Source organism: Syngnathus floridae, chromosome 17 (assembly GCF_059516105.1).
Source record: "Syngnathus floridae isolate MCC-2025c chromosome 17, RoL_Sflo_1.0, whole genome shotgun sequence".
Classification (NCBI taxonomy): Eukaryota; Metazoa; Chordata; class Actinopteri; order Syngnathiformes; family Syngnathidae; genus Syngnathus; species Syngnathus floridae.
In genome coordinates, this window is record NC_142429.1 from 8122901 (window position 1) to 8148421 (window position 25521).

General features: G+C 39.5%; 2 protein-coding genes across 8 annotated transcripts in view; both read right to left on the bottom strand.

The window, feature by feature from the left end:
* Positions 1–24686, bottom strand: part of hoxb3a (homeobox B3a) — a 28674-nt gene extending 3988 nt beyond the window's left edge. For 2 of the 7 annotated variants that reach the window (XM_088357006.1, XM_088357004.1), the window contains exons 1-3: positions 24550–24686; positions 16025–16272; positions 218–915 (exon numbers count right to left, since the gene is read on the bottom strand). In XM_088357006.1, the coding sequence (XP_088213132.1) occupies positions 218–915; positions 16025–16038 (712 nt within the window). In that variant the 5' untranslated portion in view covers positions 16039–16272; positions 24550–24686. Of the gene's footprint in view, positions 1–217; positions 916–2864; positions 3390–5392; positions 5460–8207; positions 8798–16024; positions 16273–16350; positions 16433–24549 lie in introns of those variants that run through there. The other 5 variants (XM_088357007.1, XM_088357005.1, XM_088357009.1 and 2 more) reach the window with 5 other exon arrangements.
* Positions 17714–21048, bottom strand: hoxb4a (homeobox B4a). The gene is made up of 2 exons (XM_088357017.1): positions 20393–21048; positions 17714–19239 (listed from the first exon to the last, which is right to left on the bottom strand). The coding sequence occupies exons 1-2, from the start codon at positions 20775–20777 to the stop codon at positions 18965–18967; spliced, it is 660 nt and encodes a 219-aa protein (XP_088213143.1). The 5' UTR covers positions 20778–21048; the 3' UTR covers positions 17714–18964.
* Positions 24687–25521: the final 835 nt, after the last annotated feature.

Sequence of the window (25521 nt, forward strand, 5' to 3'; positions counted from 1 at the left end):
GTCATATTAATAATACCATGTTAGCACTAATATGTAATATAGTAAAACATTTAATGATATTTAAGAATTAAGCGCTAGGTTCAGCATCAGGTGGATTTTTTTTGCAAAAACTACAGTGATTGAAAAATCAGTATTGTGCTAGCTTCTATAAGTCAAACACAAAAATATCAAAATATTAAAACTGAGTGTAACAATTCAAAAGATGGGTAAAACACACCGTTGCCCGAGTTGTTGCTGGGCGAACAGTTTTTCTGCTTAGTTGCTTGGCGAGACTCTTTCATCCAGGGAAATATATGCTTGGCCAAAGTTGGGTTGGAGGGCAGCGAAGAGGAGGAGGAAGAAGTGGAGGATGACGTCGAGGAGGAAGAATTAGATGACCTATTGAGGCCTGATTTAGGGACTGACGAGGCACCAGCACTGCCCCCTGGCTGCTGAGCTATGGTACTACTGTCGCTTGGATTGGGGGCCAATGGTGGGGAGACTTGGGAGCCAGCATGGTGCTCAGGAGGCAGGGTGGGCCTCATGCAGCTGCCATTGGGCTCCTTGTTTTTGGCTAGCTGTTGCTGCTGCTGCTGGTGCCCACTGCCACCACCCAGTGTCTGCAAAGAGCAGGCGGATCGGTGGTAAGAGTCGACATCCAGATGGGTTGCCGACTGGAAGGCTGGCTGATGATGAGACCCTTGGACTTCATAGCCCCCAAAGCTGTTGACAGGTGCAGTTGCTGCCCCCTGCACCTGATAAGACACGTAGCCACCAAAAAGAGTTGAATTGTCGTAGTATGTTGTCTTCTGCATGTCTGGGAAATGTGGCAATGTCGTCTTTAGCTCCGGCCCTTGTTGAGAACCACTGCCGGAAGACCATTTGGTACCAGGGGTCACGTGACGGTGTCTCTCGAATGGCCCCCTGCAATCTGACCTAAGAGGTTAGGAAAAGCAGAAACAAGAAATGAGAGAGATAAATCCATCTTCTGCCACTGAAAGGCGCCATGACATGAATAGAATCCGGCGCTTTTCTTCCCTCACCTCCTGCACCCCCCCCCTCCCTTCAGAGCCCGAGCACAGGCTGCAGATGCTCTTGTGGAGGGGGCATGAGGAGGGCAGACCTCTTTCTTTACACATGCACACGCACACTCATGTCAGAGAAAGACGTACACATGCACACACATACTGTATGTGACTCAAATAGGGGGGAATTAATGCATGAGCAAGGAGTAAAATGTAATACAGTTTTTGCAAAATAGCATTCGAACAATATTAGCCAAATTTGAAAATGAAGAATTGTATGATTAAGCCCTGTGTTTTTTTTATCTCCTAACATGAGACAAATTATTTGCTATAGGACACATTTCCTTGCATTGTTCAAGTGTTTGCAAATACATAGGTGTTTATTTTTTTTATTTTTTTTAGAGAAAGGCACTGGCACTCTGTATGTGTTCTAACGTGGCTAATGCAAATAGCCTATTTCTGTCAATGTTGCATTGGATTTGAGCCTTGCCTCATTGTTGCTAATTTAAAAGCTGTCATTGTTACACCTAAATGTATTTGTAAATGTATTCATACATTCATATTTTTTATTTCACACTCTATACAAACTTTTTTTTAATAAAAAGCAAGATAAATAAGTTAGATAGATAATAATAATATGAATAAAATAAAATTAATAATAATAGTAATTGGTATTTAAATAAAAAGTCTACACTAAAATTAAGCAGTAAAGTGGGTATAAGTCTCTACGTACATAATAATGACAACCTAAATCAATGCAGAATTTTCAGCTGTTTAAACTCCATATATTTTTCAAAATATTATTTCTAAGCTTTTTATTTATCAGAGACACTGTCCAGCCCCTCTCCAGCTCTCAGCACGTCACATATGTCAGCCATTTATCTTCCTCAAGACAAGCTGGAATCCTAATTATTTACTCTGAGGAATAGTCGCAAGCAGAGGGGGAGTAAAAAAAAAAAAAAAAAAGAAGGGAGCTAGCGAGACCATGGCAGTGAGGGTAGGAGGACCATTTTATTGAATCATAGCTGTTTTACGATTAAAACGGGCAAACGTAATTTATCTTCCCCTGTTTTATAAGGGCAACAGCTTTATACAATCACCAACTTTCTTAGACGTCTCCCAGAATAATAAGCATAGTGACACAAGCACCCAAACAAAAAACGAAGGGAGGGAGAGGTCGGCCTTGGTGTCCAGTGACTGCTTCATCCTGAGATATAAAATTACAAATGGCGCCTGCCGTGACGCACCATGCAAGCTTGGAGATACGAAACCGATTTATTACATTTTTTTTAACAATATGAAAGGCTTAGAAAACAAAACAAAAACGGGGTGATTTCATTTAATACGGAATAAATACTCTACGGATTGATGTGGTGATGTGGTATATGCTACAAACGTCTAAAAACAAATTTAAAATAAACATTTTCTTTTGGGGGGGGGGACGCTACGTGCAAGAAGGAATGAATAAATAACAAAATGCCTAAATAAATAAAAATATAAATGTAAATGAAAAAGACTAAAACCAGAAGATAAATTGTACGAATCATGTGAAAGTGTCAGCCATTAAATAGGTTATTTCAAAAAAGAAAAAAATTACAAGGAATGAGGGAGTGAAACATTTAAGAGAGAAAGAAAGGGCAAGCGGAATAGGTGGAAGGAGAGGTGAGGGGGGGGGGGGGGTGTTGCTATAAGACAGTTTAACGCATAGTGAACTCTTGTTGAACCGGCATTGAGCACACGCGGGTCATAAATAACCAAGCCAACCCCAAAGTGCACAATGCGCAAATACGAGATATTTCTGCTTTGTTGTACGCGCTCGTGCATTAGCGCCTGGCCTGCCCACTGGTGAGGCATCCTTACCTTTATTAGCACCGGCGGTCCCGGTACAATCCCGATAGGACCCAGCAAGATCGCATCACAGATTTGCCGTCACTGGGACATTTCATTAATCATGGCAAAATAATGAAATCCATGAAGAATCCTGGTGCTCCCTCTATTTCCTGCGCAAGCCGCTCCGATGTTTTCTCGCCTAGCGGGCGGCTGTTTGCAGCCGCCACCGCCGCCACCACAACACCACCACCACCTCCTGGCGCCAGCGGCCGCGGAGGGCGGCAAGCCGGACGCCGTGTGACATGAACGCTCCGCGGCTGCGAGAGGTGGACAAATTCAGCACCTCGGTGATGGAGGGGGGGCCGGTTTAAACAGGTGGAATATACGGACAGCCTACCGAGAGGCTATGGCTAGCACACAAGCTGAACGAGCTTACCGGGAGCCCGCCTGCTGCCTGCTGTAGACCCCCGCCCCCCTCTCCCCTCCACTACCAGCGCTGCCTGCCTGCTTGCACCGCTGCTGGTTGATAACAATGACCTCAAATGTCTTTTTTTTGTATTGCTGCTCCTACGACCACCAAACACAGCCAGATATAGCCCCCAAAGGAACACACATTATGGGACCGTTAATGATTCAATAGTTTAATTCAACTTTAATCTGCGCATGTTTTTCCTTTCCTTCCTTCCCTTCCTATCCTGAACGTCTCACTGCATGCTTTGGTCTGTGCGCTAGATAAATAAATAAAACAAATGCTAGGTTTGCGCTTTATACCACACCGATTAATGAAAAAACAATTCTAAAATGCTGTAGGCTATAGTGGAGAGAAATTATCTATTATTGTTGAGCGCTCAGTTAAGAGCGCGCTTTAATTGTTTGTATGTAGCGCTCCAGTTTCCACCAGCTCAGTTAATTTAAACTCCTCGCAAACTGTGATGTAATTTCATTTTATTACAAAAACAACGATGCCCTGACCATACGTTTCGACAGTCAATTGAATTGGCGAATTGTTTTAGATTTTTTTTTTTTAATCTGAGGGAATTGTAAAAATATTGAATCAGTGCCATAGGTACGTCATATGACGTAACACCTCTATTCTGGGAGAAAAAAAGACATTCACACACTACGTGTGCTACTGAGCATCTGTAGTCGTGAATCGCACACAACTGGGTCATCCATCCATCCATCCATCCATCCATCCATCCATCCATCCATCCATCCATCCATCCATCCATCCATCCATCCATCCATCCATCCATCCATCCATCCATCCATCCATCCATCCATCCATCCATCCATCCATCCATCCATCCATCCATCCATCCATCCATCCATCCATCCATCCATCCATCCATCCATCCATCCATCTTTTTAGACTCACAAAGCTCAACCGTTCACACACATCCTCGAGAGGGAACAACATCATCTTCAAGAATAGATTAAACAGTAAAAGCATTTAGAATTCCTTGCTGAGAATCTGCCAGCCTGTCGTTCTCACATGCCACTGCATGGTCTCTTTCCAACTCCCCTCTATTTTTTTTCCCATGCAAGACGTTTAGACTTACGAGCTCTCTGCATGAGCGAGCTTGTAAATGTAGAACAAGTTAAAAGCAGATAGCATTGGTTACTGGCTGCTGAAATGGGAGGATTAGCTCCATGTAGGGGGAAGAAGGTGGGAGCCAAAAATGTGCCGGTCAGCAGTTTTTATTCAACGAAGCCTTTTGTTAATTGAAGGTTCTGCTCAGACCACGTTACTCATTAACCAAACGTTTTTTCCAAAACGCAAACCATGTGTGGGGGAGAGACATGCACCCAGAGGGGAAGTGCACGCTTGTGAAAGCACACCACTGATTGCAAAGTTTAATTTTTATTTTTACTGGACAATTCAATGTTGTGTGAGTTGCGGATTCAACATTTCAGACTGTTCAAGGAAATGTATTATTTTCTCAATGACCTCGCACAAGGAGATGGATCGATTTTGATTTAAGAAACTTTCAAACGTTGATTGAAACGCCTACAAAAGAATGCAAATGCCTCTAATGAAAGTAATATTTTCCTGACTTGCTATCTTCACGAAATGATGGTAGCAGTTATAATTTACACATTTACATTTTTTAATCGATCAACTGATGAGCACACTCGTTTACTTCCTGTTACATTTATGGATACTATATCATATAATTGCCACATTATTGAATAGCACATGACATTATATACATTATATTACATATTCACACAAACATACATTTAAAGAATATTTGCATGCCAATTTAACCTCTTCAAATTTGTTTAATTGCGTCTTAATTTAATGCTAAGATATTCTGTATTCTTTATTATATGTTATTTATTATATAGGTCATGTTTTTTTTATATTTATCTATCTATGAGGCATATCTAGCAATTTGCTTTTACATTTATACTATATAAATAATATAATAAATAATATCCTGTCATCCAGCACATGCGCACACTGCATGCAAATAACTTAAATGACTCCCATGCATGCACACATTCATAGCCACGATTAACTTTGAGAATAAAAAGTACAGCGTAAAACTCACTGAGAGAGTTTCTTCTATGTCCTGGTGCTTTGATGGGAAAGGGCACCCTCCACAGATCTCTTGAGAACTGATGTTGGCAGCAATGTGGGAATAAAGGAAAGAGGGAAAAGAGACATGGCATCATAGTTCTTGCAAATCCAATAGAGAACAAAAACGTAGTGGAGCCTAATGGACAGGTATGACCTCAAACGATTCCCCACTGTCATATCCCGGAATGAAGCAACATGAACTGCACCAAGTACTGGAGTGGACATTATTGATTGTGAACATTGTATTAATTACATGAAACAAGTCACGCATCCCCCTTGTTTTAAAAAAAAAAAAAAAAAACAGCGTTATATATTCAACTTGTTAGGTGCACATTGACAAAACTACTGACCAACTTAATCCATATATCTGAATAGTTATGATACACAATGCATATACATTTCAATTTGTTTTGTAAAAGTAAGATTCCAATAATGGTTGTATTTTGCACCCCTACTAATTTAGTTAATTATTTTTTAATGTTTTTAAATTCCAGTCTTGAGCATGTCCTCAATGTGGCGATATCAGATTCTTAGTGGGGATGGTGGGGCGTTATGTTCTTGCTACTTCCAGGCAGATATAGATCCACAGAGGTCATAAATAATTCCTCTCGCCATCGCTTTGAGCATACAAGCGGACAAAAGTCCAGTTATGCTCATTTTTTAGAGCATAATAATTATAAAAAAAATAACGGTGGTCACTAAGTAAACAGAAATCATCTTGTTGATTTTATGAATAAATAGTTCAGGTAGTCTCCACAGTTCTTACATGCAGATGTTAATATCAAAATGATGGAATAAAATTGCTGTTCCACTCTGCCTCTAGTTGGGCTCCTGACAGCTTTTTCAAAAGTCATAAATCAACAGCAAGGCTCTCCTGACTTTCATGATACCAGCAGCACTATAAAAACCACTTCTGCAAGTGCCTATACCTCCACCATAAAGTTATTTATTGTTTCCGTCCATGCACTCACGCACATCTCTGACTGGGGTGCATTCCCATCACATCATCAGCTCGGGTTCCCTCTCACACTTAGCACGGCGAGTGCGCAGAAAATTTGAAGGCATAAAACAAACAAGTTGACAAGTCACAGGTTGTCCCGAGAATGATGGAGGCCTGATTAGCTTAGCAAGCTAGCATACAGGCCAAGACAAAAGGAGGCCGCCTTTGCAGTCAACAATTCAGCTGATGAGCCAAAATAGGTCAGGAGGGGTATTTTTTTGCAATTTTTGCAGCCGATCTTACTTTATTTTATTTGTCAACTATTAATCATTCCACCGTGAAATTATTATAAAAACAAAAACCCTTCCACCTTCCAAAGCGATATTTCTCATCAAGTCATTTTGAAAATGTTTAATGAGGTCGAACAGTCATGCAGCATCATCACCATGACCTCAGACACTAAATGGGAAGTGACGACAGGTCTTTCACTGCGATACTTTTTATCTCCTTCCTTCTTCCTCCTGCAGGTTGATGACACACAAGCATATCTGTCAACACTGCTTTTCAAAAGTCATGTGCACTAAAAATGGAGTGTTGGGAGTCTTTTTCTGGTCTTTGTTTCATTACACTTTGGTTTTAACTCAAAGTCAGACTGAAGAAATAATTTGGTAAAATTCCTAAGGCCAACAAAAAAAAATTGTTAGCTCATGACCTAATACCTCTAACCCCGCCCCCAATTATTTTTGCACCCTCCATCCATGGTTGCAAACCGGCCAGGCCAATAGCGTGATTTCAAAACTACAACAATAAATCACTAACAAATGACAACTTTAATAAAATGCCCAACTACACCGTCTATACTGAAATAAATCAGATCAGATTAAGTTAAACAACTCCCCCAACTCAAATGGTGACCCCCTAATGTGCATTTTGCACTCCAACGATTTGGCATTACACCTTAGGCTGAGCAATGAGTTTACCAACATGTCAAAGTACTTTTGTGTTTCGGCAAGGCACAACACTAAAGTATTCACCCCTTGGTCAGACATTCATGTCATCAGCACCTTCCATTGATGGTGGAGTTAATCTTTATCAGAGATGCTAATCTTTAACCTCAAACTCAAAGAAAGCCCTGACATCAGGGAAGACACCACAGCAGTTTTTTTTTTCTCGTATGTGCTTATTTTATCTTATTCTGCCCATATATAGTAACTGATGTTTCAAAAGTGTCCAAAACCAATATGAACTATTCGAAACTATTTGCCACACGATGGCTCTATATTGTAGCAAACTTTTGACCTCTCCACACATGGTAGCACATTAGTGAAATTTGAGGATGAGACAAAAGCAAGGACAAGAGTGTGGTGCAAGTTGAGAGTAAACAATCTGTTCACACCATCATAAATCATTGTGCAGCTATAGATCTTTTTTTTTTCCTTCCACCTGGCTGCCAGGATCCATTTAATGCTACATGCACGTTCTCTTACTTCCTTTCTGCCTTGTTCTTTTGCGTAGGGGGGAGAGAGAGAGAGAGAGAGAGAGAGAGAGAGAGAGAGAGAGAGAGAGAGAGAGAGAGAGAATGGCGAGGCTGCAGGCCCCTTGTTTGTTACCTATCCAAGGCATCTGTCATAGGAATGATTCACTGACACGCACAGAGGGAACCGAGTTTTTTGTCCACGAGCGGAGCAAACACGTGGGGACGCCGCATGAACATCTCAGTGAGCTCCAGAGAACGTTGGCAAGCAGGACAGTGACAGCGCGTGGGATCGGCGTGCATGCTTCGGAAACGCACATCAGCAGGACAATGAATGAGCATGCAAGATGCATACGCGTGGGCACAACTTACCTGGATTTATTTTTGGTGATTTGCTTGGATCAAATTTATCCTGAGGACATTTTGACAAAAAACCAGCACGGTGTTTTGTTTCGGGAAAGCATTGATTGATTTTCACTGCGAATTTAAATGCTCTTACTGCTGGCTGGCATCACAAGCAGATGTGGTCTGCTAGGTCTGGGCCCCTTTTTTCCGCTACCTTTAAAAAAAAAAAAAAAAAAACGCGCAGGCGCTCTCTCTGCGTTCTCTTCCTGCACTGCGCTGCAGGCTTCTTATTCCCAGAGCATTTGTGTACCAATGACACAAAATGGGATTAAGACTGCAAAATAAAACCTTTCTCTAAACGCTATTCTGTCACGTTTTTCTAATAATATCGTCCACGTATTGGACATTGCATAAGCATCAAATTTCTACTAACCTGCTTCTCTCCCTTCACATTTCCTGTGGTGGTTTGGACCCTGCGGTTCCGATTTTGCCTATGTGCGGGATGTACCGGAATGACTGAGTGAACTCTTTCTGAACCGAGCAGCCAACTGAGAGCCAAGAGATGCCTTAGCAGTCGGGGAGAAGGAGGGGGATTCTGGTTCTTGTCTCTGTCCAATAGGGCAGCCTGGTTGATGCGGGCCAGGGGGGTCGGTGAGGTTCGTTTTGACCTGCCTGTCTGTCTTGCCTGCACGCGGTCCAGATGTTGGTTATTACATGGCGTCAAACTGAGAGCAATCAGCAGTGTTACAAGATATATATATATATATATATATATATATATATATATATATATATATATATATATATATATATATATATATATATATATATGCAATGACGTAAAGATTTATTTGCAATCATGTGTTACGTTGAAATGATTGCAAATTAATATTTACGTCATTGTAATTTTGTTTTAACATGATGCGGAATAGGACCCGCCGCTAAAACACAAAGGGTAAAATACGAACGGAAACGTGCGCTTTGTTTTGTTTGCTCCTCTGCCTTTGTATGGATTGTGTTATCTTCCCACGCGTATAGACATGCCCACGCGGCCACAAGAAGAAAAAAAAATCCAGACACAACGAGGAAAACAACAGCGAATAATAATAATGATAATAATAATAATAGCGCAAAATGTAGATGTATAAAGCCTTAAAAATAACACATATTACGGATGTTACATATTGATACGGATTTGTTAACCTGTTAAGTTTACATCGCGTAAATCCTTTGACATGCACAATTTAGGGAGCCCTGTTGTCGCCTGATTTATTTTTGACCGTTTCGAAGACTGATTATTTCGTTTTTTTTTTCTTACCTCCTTACTTTAGGTACTTTATCTGTTTTATATTCACAAACTAATCTTTAAATTATTTGTTTGCCTTTTGTGCTTGTATTTATAGGCTATTTATGCGCGTGTCTTTTTTTCCATATAATATTTAGGTCTACGATTTTTAATGCAAGTCTCCAAAATATTCGTTCACTGCAGACACATCCTACGTGCAGGATCCGACAAACACTTTAATTGTAGTGTTCATAACGTTACAACGCATATTTTTAATGAAATTCTTTAGCTTTTAAGTCGTGCTCGTGACGGAGACGACACGGGCCGTTTTTTATGAAGTATTACCGCTTGTCATTATTATGGATTTACTTTTGCCTGGCCTTGGACCACAAATGACAAAATATAAACCTGATTAAAGACGACGACGACGAAGAAGTATTCCTTATAAAAACAAAATGGACATCGCAGCAGTCGCTGCTCGGGTCTTAAATATTCATTTACGGCAACCGATACAGAACTTTTGATTTGTGGACGCGAAGAGTTCGAGCGATTTGATAACCCCCTTCGCTATTTGGTGGATAATGTTTCTTCAAATATTTGAACTATTTTGCGCGGATTTGGCATTATCTTTCCAGAGCAAACGTACTTAAAAGTGGCCGCATACCTAAAGATAAGATAAGAAAAGTGAATTGCTGCCACTTACTCTGGTGCGCTTCTACTAAAGTGGAATTTGGCTTGCGCTTTATATTCGAAAATATAATTTTTTTTAAAATGCGCTGGCTACCATTGCTTATATAATTGATGATAAATAATAATAATGATAAAAATGATAATAACATGTAAAAGGACAAAGCCCAGTTTACATTTTACACATCAGCAGACAGAAGGAGCACACATTTTCAAAAGTTACGCCTCATGCTCCCACTTTCATCAATATGTGACGGGAAATTGCGGATCAACTCTAATTCGGTTACACTGAGGTTTGATCTAATGGAGTAAGATGGGAGGAGTGGACATGTATGGAATTCGTTTGAAATGCTATCATAAAGCAATTCCAACCCCATTGTTATTGTATTTTATTTGTTTAATGTGTTTTAGGATGAATACGATTATTTTTGTGAAATTCTAATAATAATAAAAATAATAATACGAAGTTACCTGTATTGTATACTGTTTTTTTTATCCTATGCTCTCAAGAAGCAGAAATACATACGTTCATATTTCATATCCTCATTCACACAGACTGCTCCTAAATTCTGTTCTGCTTCGCCATTTGAGAATAGTTTAATCGAGGGTGGAGGGTTTGAGTAAAAGCAGACACTGAATACTGACATGAATAACGGATAGCAGCCTTATCTGCAGCCATATTTCTAAAAAAAACAATTTGGGAGTAAACATTATGAAAATGGACGGCACATTTGTTTTTAGTCCGTTCGACACACTAACAGGGAATTTTGACTAAAATAACACTACTGGAGTCTCCTATAGTGCAGAATATACTTTATGAAATATTCAAACTCGCAGTCAGTTGCAAATTAGAAGACTTTAAACTACATCTTAATCCGTAACTTGGGTTTTGTCACACCTCCCAGCTGGATGAAATACCCTCGGTGAGATTTCATGGCAGCCGGGGCTTCCACTGTGTCAACCTAATTTTCAGTTAATTGCTCACTGCAGAGATTTAACACCCGGAGATGAAACTCCCAAGAAAAAAAAAAACATTTGAGCTAATCATTGCACAGGAAAAAAAAAAAGCATGGAAGGTAGCGAAAATAAAGTCATATATGCAAGAAGGGGAAAAGAAGGAGAACTGAGAGAAGAGCCAATCTCAACTGGTCTCTAGTGTATCATCGCTCCATCGGCCGTCGTTTCCTTCACACCATCGCTTCACGACTTATCGCGTGCAATGCCATAAACAAAAGCACTCCCCCACAAACACACAATGGCAGGCGCGGCCGCACGCTGACACCCAGTCTCACTATAAATCAAGAGAAGTAGCTGGGCTGCTAGCTGACAGGGAGAAAAAGCAGAAGGAGAGAGAGAGAGAGGGAGGCTGCGAGGGGAAAGGGAGAGAGGGAGGGATGGACAGAGAGAGGAATGCAGAGGCAGACAGGAAGTGATGGGGGGGAGAGATGGAGAGAATATAAAAGTGCTTCTTAAGATATAAACAGCCATCGGCTAACATTGATTTCACACTGTACAAAATGGCTTATGATGATGATTATGGGCGGAGGAAGATGTGTAAACAACACGACAGCAACATGCACAATGAGTCAAATATCACTATTGTTATTTTTGGGGGGGATATTTACCAAGGTGTTTAAAAAGCCTATATGAGCCAGTGATGGATGCAGGCGAGAGAAGTGCAGCGTCGAAGGAGGGTGCTTTCGTTCCCCCCCACGCAGGTCCTCTTTCTTCCGCAATACTCACGTTGTGTCCACAACGACCCACAAGACGCACACCCGTCCAAATTTGTTATATTGCAGCCCCCTTCTCTCTCTCTCTCTCTCTCTCTCTCTCTCTCTCTCTCTCTCTCTCTCTCTCTCTCTGTCGCTCTCTCTTTCTCCCCCCTATTCTCTCGCTCTGCTTTGAGTGGGGGTCGTGTTTTCCCCCTCCCCTCCCTTTTTGTTTGAAAAAATAGTTTAATTTTCCACGACACTAACACGCAGCAGGCGAGAGACCTTTTCTTGGCGTTATATTTCTAGACAGATAAAAAAAAAATTCTGCAACCTCTGCAAGTGCGGTACCGGAGTTGTTGCCTGTTCCGATGTGTTATTTGACATAAAGTGGAAAATGGCAACCCAAGAATAATGGCGCATATTTTAGTACAGGAGGTAAAAAAAAAACGAGTGGGGCAAGAATTAAAAATACTGTGCGGTGCTCTTAAAAATAACTGCGCCGTTCTGCAGAGGAGGAGGAATTCCTTAAAGTGCCTTGGCTTTAATTTCTAAATATTTGTTTTAATCAGAAATATGCATTTTTTTAAGTTTCATTTTGTTATCTTTGTCTTACATTTACAAGCACTCTATTTCCTAATTGTTAAATATTTACAAAATCTGTGCTGCATTCATGTCTTGTTGGAATACATCTCCCTTCTAAAAACAAATGCGCTAGAATAATAATAAAAACAAGCTCTAGTGACTCAGAGTCACTTTTGAAAGATCTTATAAATTGTTTAGAGGCAGTCAACCGTCTTCAGGTGTGTATCTTGATCAAAATAGCTCTGCATAAAAAAATACAGCAACCATATAGTTGAAGAATGAACTCCCGTCCTGCCACAACAATTGAAGCAAGAATCAATTTGGCCCTTATGTGTCCTGCTGGTTCCAGAGTTCTAATGCATGCAACATTGGAACATGGAAGAAAAGCTCACCTTGCTTTTTCAAGCAAGAAATTATTCAAGGTCAAACAAGAAGCTACCTGAACCCTCAAGAACCCATCCAAGTTCAACAATAAACGTGAACATTTTCGTTACAACAAATTTATATTCCGGAAGGGGATAAACCAATTGCATTAATAAAAGAAACCACATTCTGATAAAAAGGAGTTATCATTTATATTAATCATTTAATTAAAGGCGCACAAAGAGCAATATGGCACTTTTCTATTCTCTCCATAAGAAGATTGAAATCAAACATTTGCAGTGATGATGATGGCGTCTGTAATGATGGCCATAAATTATAGTACTCGGAGTGTGAACAACAGCTAAGATAAGCATGCAGGAGAGGAACCAAAGCGGCCAGACAACGAATCAGCTTTTGCCAAATGTGCCACATTGCCGCAACTGAAGCAATACGACATTAATCCCCAAAACAGAATGTAGCCTAATAAAAGCAAATCACCTTGATTTAAAAATTGAAGTACTGCAAAGTCGCTTCTTGTTCTTCTATATGTTAATATTGCACTGCTAAGTTTCAATTCAATTAAAATAGTCATCTAAATATTGTGTAATCTCAATGACAAATATATTTGGTGTAACCATGCAAACGCATGCAAACCTTAAGAATCCTGCGGTCTCGTGTGGAACGTGATGGATTAGGGAAGGTTCAGTCTTCCTTTACGTTAATCATTAATCTGTCTTAAGTACTCAACGAGACAAACTGAAAATGTCTTTTTGTTATAATGAAGAAAAGAAATGTATTACCTGAGATGCTTATTTGATTTATGGTAACGAATAGCCTAATCAATTATTATTATTATTATTATTATTATTATTATTATTATTATTATTGTTATGACTACAGCGTTAACAGAGGCAGAGAGATTGATTTACGAAGCTCTGACATGTTGATATTTTTTTTCACTGCCGCTCGTAAATCTGCCTCGAGTCACAACTGCTTTTTAAAATATATTGCAGAGCGCCACCCGTGAGTTCTTCCCTTGGCCGGTTTCATGACCTGTGTGGTGGATGTGTCGGAAAGAACCTCCGAAGCTCAGTTCATAATAATAAAAAAGTTCCTGTTAAGGTTTTACAAAGGTCTTTCTTAAATGGAGATGTCCAAATTTTATTAAATTATTTACCACACTGTTTAATGACTATAGGTTGAATTAAATATCAAAAAATACCATGCAGTCAGTCATGACTGAATGCAGTCACATACCATCCACATATTGATAATATGGCATGTGATCCATAAACCGCTTGTTCATTCGTCATGAGCTGGATTGGTCGCCTGTCAATTGCATCAATTGCATGGCACAGACAAATCAGAGTTAAACCCACATCCATACTGACAATTGTAAAAATGGATAGTGAATTTTACTTGAAAAAAAATGGAAAGGTTTTCCCACTCATAAATTGTAAGTATTTTTTTTTTTTTTACAAAAAGAGACTTTCAGTAAATGTTTCTATAAAGAAATACAATTAAAAGTATTTAAAGAACTAGTTTTACTGAATCTCTCTCTCTCTCTCTCTCTCTCTCTCTCTCTCTCTCTCTCTCTCTCTCCCTCCCACAACCTTATGGCCATGTGACACCCGCCCCACAAAATAGTTGTCGCATGGTCAGAGGGGTGCGATAAAAAAAAATTATTATGATAATGGTCATAATTTGTTCAATGAATTGATTTCTTCAGTGATTCAGAGGCACTGTCCCATGCTCACTATTAATGAAATACAATGACATCCACCACGTGTCCACCAAATCACCAAAATCACCTCTACAAGTTAAACATGGTTATTATAAAATGTGTTCTACATCTTCTCACCAAATTTGCACATCTGCCAATCAGAAAAAAATAGAAATCGTGCTCCATTTGCCGGGCATATCCACACACAGTGCTGTCCACCATATTCACAAACACGTTTAACTCGATTTGCCCCATGCAGTGTGAAAATGAAGTTGCACCTGTTTTTACATCAAGCGCAGTTATCTCAAATATTTTGGTATGTCGTGTGCGCAGTATCTAAGCACATACAGTGAACCAGCTAAACAAGATTTTCCCCAGCATCATTTTTTTTTATTTAATCTTGAATTGTCTTATGTTTGATAATCTTTTGTTGTATGCACATCAATTTGTTTCAGCTGAGGTTGGTTTTAAAAAAAAATATTTGAGGACTTCACTGCGATGTCTATTTTTATCGACTGTATATCTATGTGACTGGATATTTATCAATCTAGCCGTTTAACTGTGACCTGAATCTGACCTCTCCAAAGTTGATAGGGTTCCTTGTCTCTGACTCTCCGTGGTTTACAGTGCCCTAAACTCGGCATGTTATGACTAAGGGGCCAGGCAGGGCCTCAGGAGGTCTGGGAATGTCCGAATGAGCAGAGGCTGTAGAACCCATGTGAGGTCAAGGCGGGTAACATGGGGAGGGGGGGATAACCACAGGTCAGCCTCTTGCTTCAGAGTCACTCGACCTCATCGGTCAGCAAAACGTGTCCCCTGTTTGAACCCATTCTGACCACCGGCCCCGGACAATCATCAATCCGCAACACACTGTGCTGCGCAACTGCATATTTTTCCATTTGTTTCGCTCACTTCTCCGAGTATTGAATCTAGCAGCGGCTTCCATCCCCTTGAGACACACCAGAGCTTTTGCCCTTTTATTTCTAATCTGGTCAGATTGATTTCTTTTGGGGTCAAACGGCAGCTCTGTTCAATAGATAACACACAGGCCCATGCAAGAAGGCCTGCGATCGTTTGCAGTCATTAAAAAAAAAAAAAAAAAAATCTTGGCTCAAAAAATAACCATTTACCATGTGGAATCAATTTGTGTGTGTGCCTGTGTATTTAATTGAAATGAACATATTTAATAAATGGCAAATACGCACTAAAACAGATGTGACAAATGTAAAAGTAACGCTTTAACGCCGAGGCGGCCGGTCACATGCTACATAAACACAAAAGGAAAAAGAAAAAAAATAACACCAAGGCTGTGATTTGTACCAGACATGCGCGCACACACAAGCGCTACGCGTGCCTGCATGCGCGCGCATGCAAGCCCAGCCTTCTAATTCGCACAAGGCAATAAAACCATTCAAATGCCAAGGAGCCATTTCAAAACAAGCAAGGAAGACAAAATACAAAACCGGAGATGTTAAAACTACGCAGGCCTTACCTTGCAGGGCACATTGTTGATGAAACTCTTCGCCATCTTCTCGAGTTCCTATCTTCTTTCCAATGAGCAGGTTTTTCTGTCTTCTACTCTCGAAGGGCGTAAAAATAGCCCGTGAATGAATCAGTAGAAGAAAAAAAAAATCTTTCTTGTTGTGTTGGAGGAGGGGATGTCTTCCTAGACGTTTTCTTTCTTTTTTCTTCTGTTCCTTGGCCCCTCGCACCTCCTGACAGAAGGGGCCTTGGAGGAAGCTGCGAGATGACAATAGAAAAAGAAAAGGGTTTAAGAAGAACTCGTGATTAATGATTATTTTTTTGTATAATTCTCACATTTTTCTTCTCGGGGGCAGTCCTCTTTCTCCTGTTTCCCAATAATGGAGGTGAACTTTTCACAAGGCGAGGGCAATCCTCACTAAAATATATTCCCTCATTAAAGGAAAGCAAGAAGGTCCAGCTGTGTTTGAAAACTACTTCGAAAGCATCTCATTGCATTTTGGGTAACCATAGCACGCATTTATTTCAAGATTAAATCAAATACTGAGGGGCAAGATTCTGAGAATGTTTGATATATTATAAAATATTGTGATTATGCACGTATTTGAATATGCTATTGTTATTTAGCGCGTGGTAAATCCGTGCCCATGTTGCCACATGCATAAAAGATGGAAAAAGCAGGTGCACGTAAAGATGCAAGAGGAAGTCAAGCATATGCGACACTATTCTAATTTGTTTTGTTGGGTATTCGAACATATATTTGGGCGTGTTTCTTTACGGAGCAATAGGCTTTCATAAATGGAAGAAAATAGATAAATGGCCAAGGGGAGTCTCTTTGGCAAGGGGCCCGGAGAGAAATCAGCCAACATGTAATGGGGAATCTTCTCTGGGCCGAGGAATACGAGTGGACCAATTTAGGGGGCACATTTTTAGTTTAAAGTTCATCGAGAGGAATGGTATTTTCTCGCCCCACACCCTCTCTTGCTCTTTATTTTTCGATACCTGCTCTAGAAGAAAATGAAAATTAATACGGGAGCCGAGCCTTACAAAAGAAGTCATTCGTCTTGTTGATTATCTATTTGCTTGTCAGGGTTTGAGCTATGGTGCCGACCCTTTCCCTCTAAAACACACATGCGCACTCTACGCTTATGCTGAAAAAAAAAAACCAGTTGTGGAGAAACTATACATTCATTAACGCATTCAAAGGCTACAATCAAATATTATTATTATTATTATTATTATTATTATTATTATTCAAATGGTTCAATGTGCTGCACACTGACGTTAAATTAACAGAGGAAAGGGGGCGAAACAGAATACGGTTTGTGATTTAAAACGAGATTACAGGACGTAATGTACCAAGATCACTAGCGGCAAGGCAAAATTAATCATCGTGAGTCTCTGATTTCTCAAGACAATCGGGCTTTGTGTTTCTTGGGAACATTGAAATCATATTGAACAGTGCATTTTGTAGTAGCCTATGTAATTGTATACACATTTATACACATTTTTATACAACATTGCATTTGCTAGACATGACAGCTGTCAATAATATAAAATAATATTCAAAGGGAAATACCTCAAAATCAAATTATAACTTCTGAAAGGAAAATAGAGGATAATGGAAAACAACGCATTTCCAGACATGTATTTATTTTGTATTTACAAATCATAGCAAGTAAGACAGCATATAAACACAAATGCAATATACATATCTGTGAGGTATTCAACATTATCAATCAATCAAATACGAGAGTATATTAATAATAATAATAATAATAATAATTATTATTATTATTATGAACAATCATTATCTTTGGAATGTAAATTGGACAACACTTCGTTTAAATAAAACACGGAGCGACACCGTGTGCGCGTATTTCATACAACAAATGATTAATTCATGCAACAAAAGGCTTCATTTTTATGATGTCTCTGAATAGAGCAATGCCACGTTTGCTTTTTGAAAAGTACAGAGGCGCTCTACAGAGCAACGTATAGCAATTTGATCGAACTCGCTATATAATACTCAAACTAAGACTGCTTGAAATGCGTCACTTCATTGAAGACTGAAATAAAACATAAACGTGCAGTTGAGGTAATATTGTAGCGCTGAATTTAGTGCGTACTTGGGATATAATACAAATACGCACCCAAAAGTCATTTGGAGTTACTAAATTCAAACATGTGCATTGATTGCATAAGCTTAAGATATGGTAAAATCATATATCATGTAATTATTATTTGGAGGAAAAGAGTGGAAGATTGCCTCCGTTTCCTACATATTTATCAAATGTAACCGATTTTTTTTTTCGGTCTAATACTGTTATACAGTCATGACTACTGAACCTATTTTTTGTTTGAGCAGTCTGTTATACGTCGGTGTTATCAACAGACAGCGCTCTGTGTCATTCTCAGTATCTAAATCAATATTTTGCGACCAATGAAAATAACCGTAAAAAAATTGTTCAATAAATATTCATATTTTTATCGCATTATTAATAGAAGTTTTTTATTGTGGAAGCCGGGTGACACGTGAATAGAGCTCATATTTTTATATTATTTATGGTATTTTGCGTGGCCAGTGCAGAACCACTTTTAATCAATTCACCCATGTTTTCAGCTTTATAGCCACTGAATAAACAAATAATTCCAAATTGAGCATTAAAATGAAGAAAATGCCTTTCTGTCGGCAGAAAAGAAAACACTTTCCTAGAATTGAAGCGTTTCACTGTATTTTACACATACTGGAATTCTTTCAATCGGGCTCTTTGTCAGTAGTGTTCGAACGGTGAACTCCCTTTTGTGTCCGGCCCATTACTGACGACACATATAAGCAAGCTTCCAAGTCAGTCAAGGTTATTCCGGTCCACAGTTTTTATTTACAGCTTCGTTTTGGGTGGCGGAAATGCGGCAAGAGCAGATGGACTCGATTTCTGCATGTGCATGGTCAGGTGGAGCCATTTAAATCTTGAGCGTTTGTGTTATTCCCGGTGCGGACCTTGGTGTTGGGCAATTTATGATCCTTCTTCCATTTCATTCGCCGGTTCTGGAACCAGATTTTGAACTGGCGTTCGGATAGACACAGAGTATGCGCTATCTCCACCCTGCGCCTGCGCGTCAAGTATCGGTTGTAGTGGAACTCCTTCTCAAGCTCCAGAACCTGCTGGCGGGTGTAAGCTGTCCGAGAGCGCTTCAGCTCGCCTCCTGTGTAGTTTGAATTTACTGTGAATAAAGAATAAAGTACCGTATTCATATTCTGAACAGCAGCAACAACATTAATATTAGTAATTATATTGTTATCATTATATAATAATAATAATAATAATAATAATAATAATAATAATAATAACAATAATAATAATGTGCTTCCTACATGTGATGGGGTAAAGGGGGAGGGATGCTACTATATGCAAATTAGCAATCTTAATAATAATTATAAGAATATTAGTAGCCTCAATGGTCGTGATTTTCTTTCTATTGATTAAAAAAAAGCGCTCATGTCAAGGGACTACACGTATCACGTGATCTTAAATGCCTCCAGCAAGCAGTCCCCACCCCCATCGACACAATAAAATGTGATTTTATACAAAAAAATAAGATCAAATGTACATTTTGTGGTGGTGAACTGAACTATTTTGCAACAATACTACAGAATGATCTAATTATTGGGACCAACAGGAATTATAAGCGTATAAAATTAAGGAGCGCTTTTTCCCCCCCTGCGTCTGCACGGCCACGACGCACAGCAAGCTAAGGGGCGTTGATTGTCTGCCAACATAGAGGTGGGAGGGTGGTCCTGAACCTCCAAAAAAGCAACAAGAAACTGCCATTATTTTATAACTGCACTATGTCCATGCGTTCACGAGTGGTCTAAATTGCCTTTACATCGTCGAACGAACAAGCCATATGTACAGTCACCTCGCCAACGACAACGCTGAGAAGATATAATAGATTGCGGTATTTGCCTTTGCATTAGTGTTTTACGGCGTGCTCCATAAACAGGAATATTTCAGATGCCATAAAACTTCCCCTCCCCTTGAACATGGAGTGGGGAAGGAAGGCTTGACAGTGTGGAGCGCACAGTTTATACAAACCTACCACTTAAAATCAAATTACCACAGCATAAAACCTAACTTATGAGTTCAGTCTGCGTTGTCATAAAGCAAGGACTCGAGCCTGAGATCGGACTTCAAAAAGGCACCTCGGCGTAGAGGTGTAATAAAAATTTATGGGGGGTGTAATTATGTTGGCCGTGCAAACAGACGATCGTAAATCTCCAAGGACTACGAGTCCAAGTCGAACCGGAGAGAAAGCCGTAGATTGTGACCGCGGACGACTACAGATCAAAAAAAGGAAGTTTGTATGCAGAACTTACCAGTGTTTACGTGGACTTTCTTCATCCACGGATACAGCACTGGGTCATTTTTTGTATTTGCGGGGCTGTTTCGGCTGAGGGGCGGCTGCTCCCGCGACTGAGGCGGGCTGGGTGTCACAGAGTCTCGGTCGACTCCAATCTGGGGGATAGCCAGGCCACGAGGGGGCATCACCACCGAGGCAGGCTGACATAGCGTGTATTGTGGCTCCGATCGCTCCTGCTGATGGTAGAGAGCAGAGTCCGGTAGAAAGGCGGTGGTTTCATTTCTTTGGCCGTAATAGTCCGGAGAGTTGCTGGGTAGATAATCGCTATGTGAGTACTCCTCGCAGGGTGGGAATTTAGGATCCACATAGTTGGAGTTGATCAAATATGAGCTCATGACCATTTATTCCACTCCTTGTACATAATATATAACTAAAATTGATACCGCATCCCTTTACTCGTCGGTCATTCCTGTTCCGCTGAACCCTCCTACTTTTCTGTCAAGTGAAGAAAGTTAAGCGGTCATGTGACTACAGCGAGCCAATTGAACTGGAGCGGGACTCGCCGCGTGGACAAGGAAACGAGATTAAGTGTACACACTGCCCCGCACGCGCCTTGTTGTATGCTCTCATTTTGTGTGCAGTCACAAACAAGTCTTCCCAATACTTTCACTCCCCGCCACGCTCCCCACGTTGCGCACGCTGCCCTGCATGTAAATACCCCCCACTATATATTAAATCCCTTGAAAGTATGCAGAGAAGCATATCATGCATGAGTTGCTATCAAATTTTTGGAAATCAAATGTGTTCGATTAAAATTTGCAATTTATTGCCTGTGAATATTCTATTGATTATCGCCCCCGATCAATTTAGTCTTTGTAAATTAGTGTTAATGAGGGAGAGAGAAATGGACTCTTGTGCGGCCACCCAACAGCTGTCAGACACAGCTCTATATCCAGTTTGGGATCGATAAAAAATTCATCAACCAAAAAAGGTTACACTGTTACCTTCATTTGATATTTATCTGTAATGTACTTACAGTAATTTAAATTTGCTGCCATGTTAAAGTCGCATGTATGTATACATACATGCGCACATATTAACATCACTGACATGTTAAGTCCACACTTCCACCCGCAATATTTTGTCCATGGACTATTTTCAATAAGCAATATTAGTCACAAATTGACTAAATTGTAATGTACAGTACTGCATATGTCTACGAAACTTAATTTAAAATCATACATGCAGCTAAATACAATTAATACAATCAACAATACCGATACAATTATAATTTAAATGCCACATTTAAGCATAACATGTCCCAATATTATATGACGAAGAAGTGGTTCAGATGGATAGATGGATGGATGACAAAAATTAAAAACGTCGATAATTACAGAATAGATAAGGCAATTTAATATGTCCAAATACTGTTTCATTTGACACAATGGAGACTTTGCTAAAAGCCTCCTCTGGTGGCAAATGTTTTGAAATCCATGCTAAAAAAAATAAAGAGCGCTTGCTAAAAGACAAAAAAAAGAAGCGCTATTCTTACAGTGTCCATCGGTGCCGTCGTGTATAAATCAACTATATACTCCCCTAGAAGCGAATTTGTGATTGCTTTTAAGATTTTGACACAAATCCGGATCTACAGGGTAGATATAGAAGACAGGGTATCTCACTTTGCTGCGTCAAACGATAATTATTGCTTACGGGATGACTTTCAACTTAAAACACTTTTGCATTTGTGCCGTCTTGAAACTTCACTTTATGTTGCCCACGAGACTGGAAAAAAAAAAAATGCTCGCTTGACGCATCACTTCCTTGTCACCACTGCCGCAGTGTTATCAAGCACCAACTAAATCATCAAGTGAAAAGGGATGCGGTTGGGGGGTGGGGGAGATTAAGTACGAGGTATGCATCTGTAATTTGCTTGTTTATAGAGTGACATGAAGCATTCAACCACACTGACACAATGTGCAATAATATAAGTCACATAACCATGAAAAGAAAATATTGAATAGCCTATATGCTTACCAAAAAAATAAATAATGCTAATTGTATTAATAATGAACACTAATTTAATACTAATTATATTTCATAACTATTAATCATAAATAATAATATTAATAATAATAATAATAATAATAATAATAATAATAATAATATAAGACGAAGAATTATTTAATTAAACACATGGAAATATTAGATATGTGTAAATATATGTTTTAACAGGAGCCCATACAAAAAAAATGCATATTGGAACAATGAAAGCGCAAATGACTTCCGTTCGAACCTAGTCAGGAAAATGTCTTCATTAAAGTTAATTTTCGTAGTAAAGAATTAATTGAGGATGGTTCATCCTTAGTTCTTCATTTCTTTCTAGTTTGTTTTTCTTTTTTGCATTCGTGTATGTTTTTTGTTTTTTTTCTTTGTTTTTTTCAGTGCAGCTTGCAAAGTACATTTTATTATTAGATATATTTTTTGCACATCTAATTGTGTGGCAATAGTAAGCAATATTGTTCCCACATTGATATTTGTGCCACCAATAATATTTGTCCCTTGCTTTAGGCAGCCTTGCTATTCTCCGTTTTCAGTAGCTCATACATCATACGTCATACATCATACATCAATTGAACAATGAGCAGACAGCACTTCAATTTAAAAGAGAGCTTATGCGTTTGCAACGAACCTCGATTTTTTTTTTTTTTTTGCTATGTACACTGCACCAAAACAGCTATTCTTTTCCACTCTATTCAATTCCAGGTGTGGGAGCATTCAACTTGACCCCCGTTGCCATCATCCCAGGTAGTATATCGATCAAGGTGTGTTGAGTGTGACTGTGACACTTCCCCCTGCCTATGTCAAGTTTGTCAGCAGCAGCTTTTGTTTAGGCTGCACAACGTAGTTCACATGGAGGTCACTTTGCTACCAGAGTCACTCACCAGCTAGGGTATATTTGGTGAACCGAACCAAATATTTGTATACTTACTATCCAAACATGACTTGAAGACAAATGAAAAGAAAAGCTTATTTAACTCAGTCTTCTATTTGTGGGAAATGGTTGTAAAATGGCTATGTTGTATGGAATTAATATTGACTGGTATTTTGTGTATACGGTCAGGGTTAAGCTGTCTAAATATGTTATTCAATAATGTAACAAACATAAAATGGCATCAAGAAATACTTTTTAGTGAGGCCATGCACGAAATTTAGCATAATAATAATGCAAACAATGATGCTATTGCAACTTGGCCTTTTCCTGTATTTAAAAAAATCTTTTTCTTCAAATAATGCTCCAAAATGACATTTTGGATTAGTAATTTATTCCTATACATAGCAAAATCCAAAATGTGAACCCCTACACGGCCTTTTAACTCAATTAAATATTAAATGTTCACGGATGTTGTCTGTGTTTTATCTAGGAGCTGCTGCTACTTGAATGGAAAGCCAAAGCAAACCAAATTTCGAATTTATCCAAACAAAAACAAATTTATAAATCATTTCCTGCAAATAAATGCTAAAACGATGATATTGGTATTTGTAACTTATTCCGTGCACGTGAATGTATGCGCGCGTGCGTGTGTGTAAAAATACTTACATCTAAAGAAAATAATCATTTGGTTTTAAAGCTATACATTAAGTGAAATATTACAGAGTGAATCGATCTTGTTTGCAAACACTGGTCTTGTCATTGTTTTGAAATATTAATCACTGGACAAAGAAGTGGCAACGGCAAATAAGAAAAATGCAGTTTTGCTCCATTGTAGATAGTGTGAAAAATAAACCTAGACTCAATCCCTCGTTCTTTTGTTATGGAGAGTGACTGACAGAATTAGAAAAATGAGAAATTCTCAGGCCTCACCGTGAATTAAACGAATCATAGCTGCAAACTTACAAAAAGAAACAGAAAAAAATATATACAAAACAGTGACAATGTGGTTTGTGCGTGCAAAATGATTAATTTGTAAAAATGTAATTGCAAAATGGCGATTCAACTTCAATTGGCTGATAAATGATGTTGTAATTAAATCACAAGAAGCCATAGACAATCCTGCAGCACGTGGTATCCCATAACCTCTCATCACCATGCAGCATCACCTGACACCCACGCAAGCGCACGCATGACAAAACCCACCCACCCTCCCTCCTAACAGGATGCTTTATACTCACTGTTTCGTAGCTCTCGAATCCGACTCCAGCTCCACTTTTCCATCCTCTTATCCTATCCGATTTTTTAAAACGCATCCTTTTCGTATTGTTGATCCGCAACTCCGGTATTCTCAGCATGCGTTCTCTCCCATCCATTGCGACATCACGGAGATCCTCGACGTCTCCACAAGGTGTCTACAAACTAGAAGGAGAAATGGGAAGTCAGTCGCTGTAATTTTCCACACACTCCTCCAAAAAAAAAAAAAAAAAAAAAAAATCAGTAGCGACCATAGCAGACTATAGGTGCTAAAAACAACATCTCTTGCAGTATTTCCCTGCGATTAATGCAAGCTAGCTGTTGAAGGCTCACGGCTGCCGAGTACTGCGTGCTCTCCAAGGCATTGACTCACATTGTGCGTGTGTGTATGCGCGCGCGCGCGTGCGTGTACGTGTGGACTCAAGTTTTCCAATTAATCTGCGGTAAGGCTTTGTTAAAAGGAGGAGGCTCGTCCCCATGTTTTCAACGTCATGGTGTGACTACTGACCTCCCGTTCACCCCGAGCATGAGCCCCTATATCCCCCCCCTCCATCTCTCTCCAGCCCCCCCCTCTCCTCTTCCTTTCTTTCTGCCACTTATCCCATCTCTCTCGCCTACTCCGTCGTTCTGCATTGTGATTTTCGCTCCCTCCGTCATAGCAAATTGAATTGGGAGTCATTAATTTGAAGAAAAATGGCCATTGGCTGCAGTGGGGGTGGGCTGGTCTTTATATTATTCTCTAAAACCGATTTTTCTTCTCTTTGAATGTCATTTCTCATTTCCTTTCGGCGTGAAACTATTAATGACACACACGAGATTTGTGGCTTTATAACAAAAACAGTATTAAAGATGATTTCAAATCTAAAATCTGTCATTTTTTTTTGCATTTTAATCTCTACTGAGGTGAGCACATCTTAACACATTTGAGGAAGTTTTTCTTGTTATTATTTGTGTTT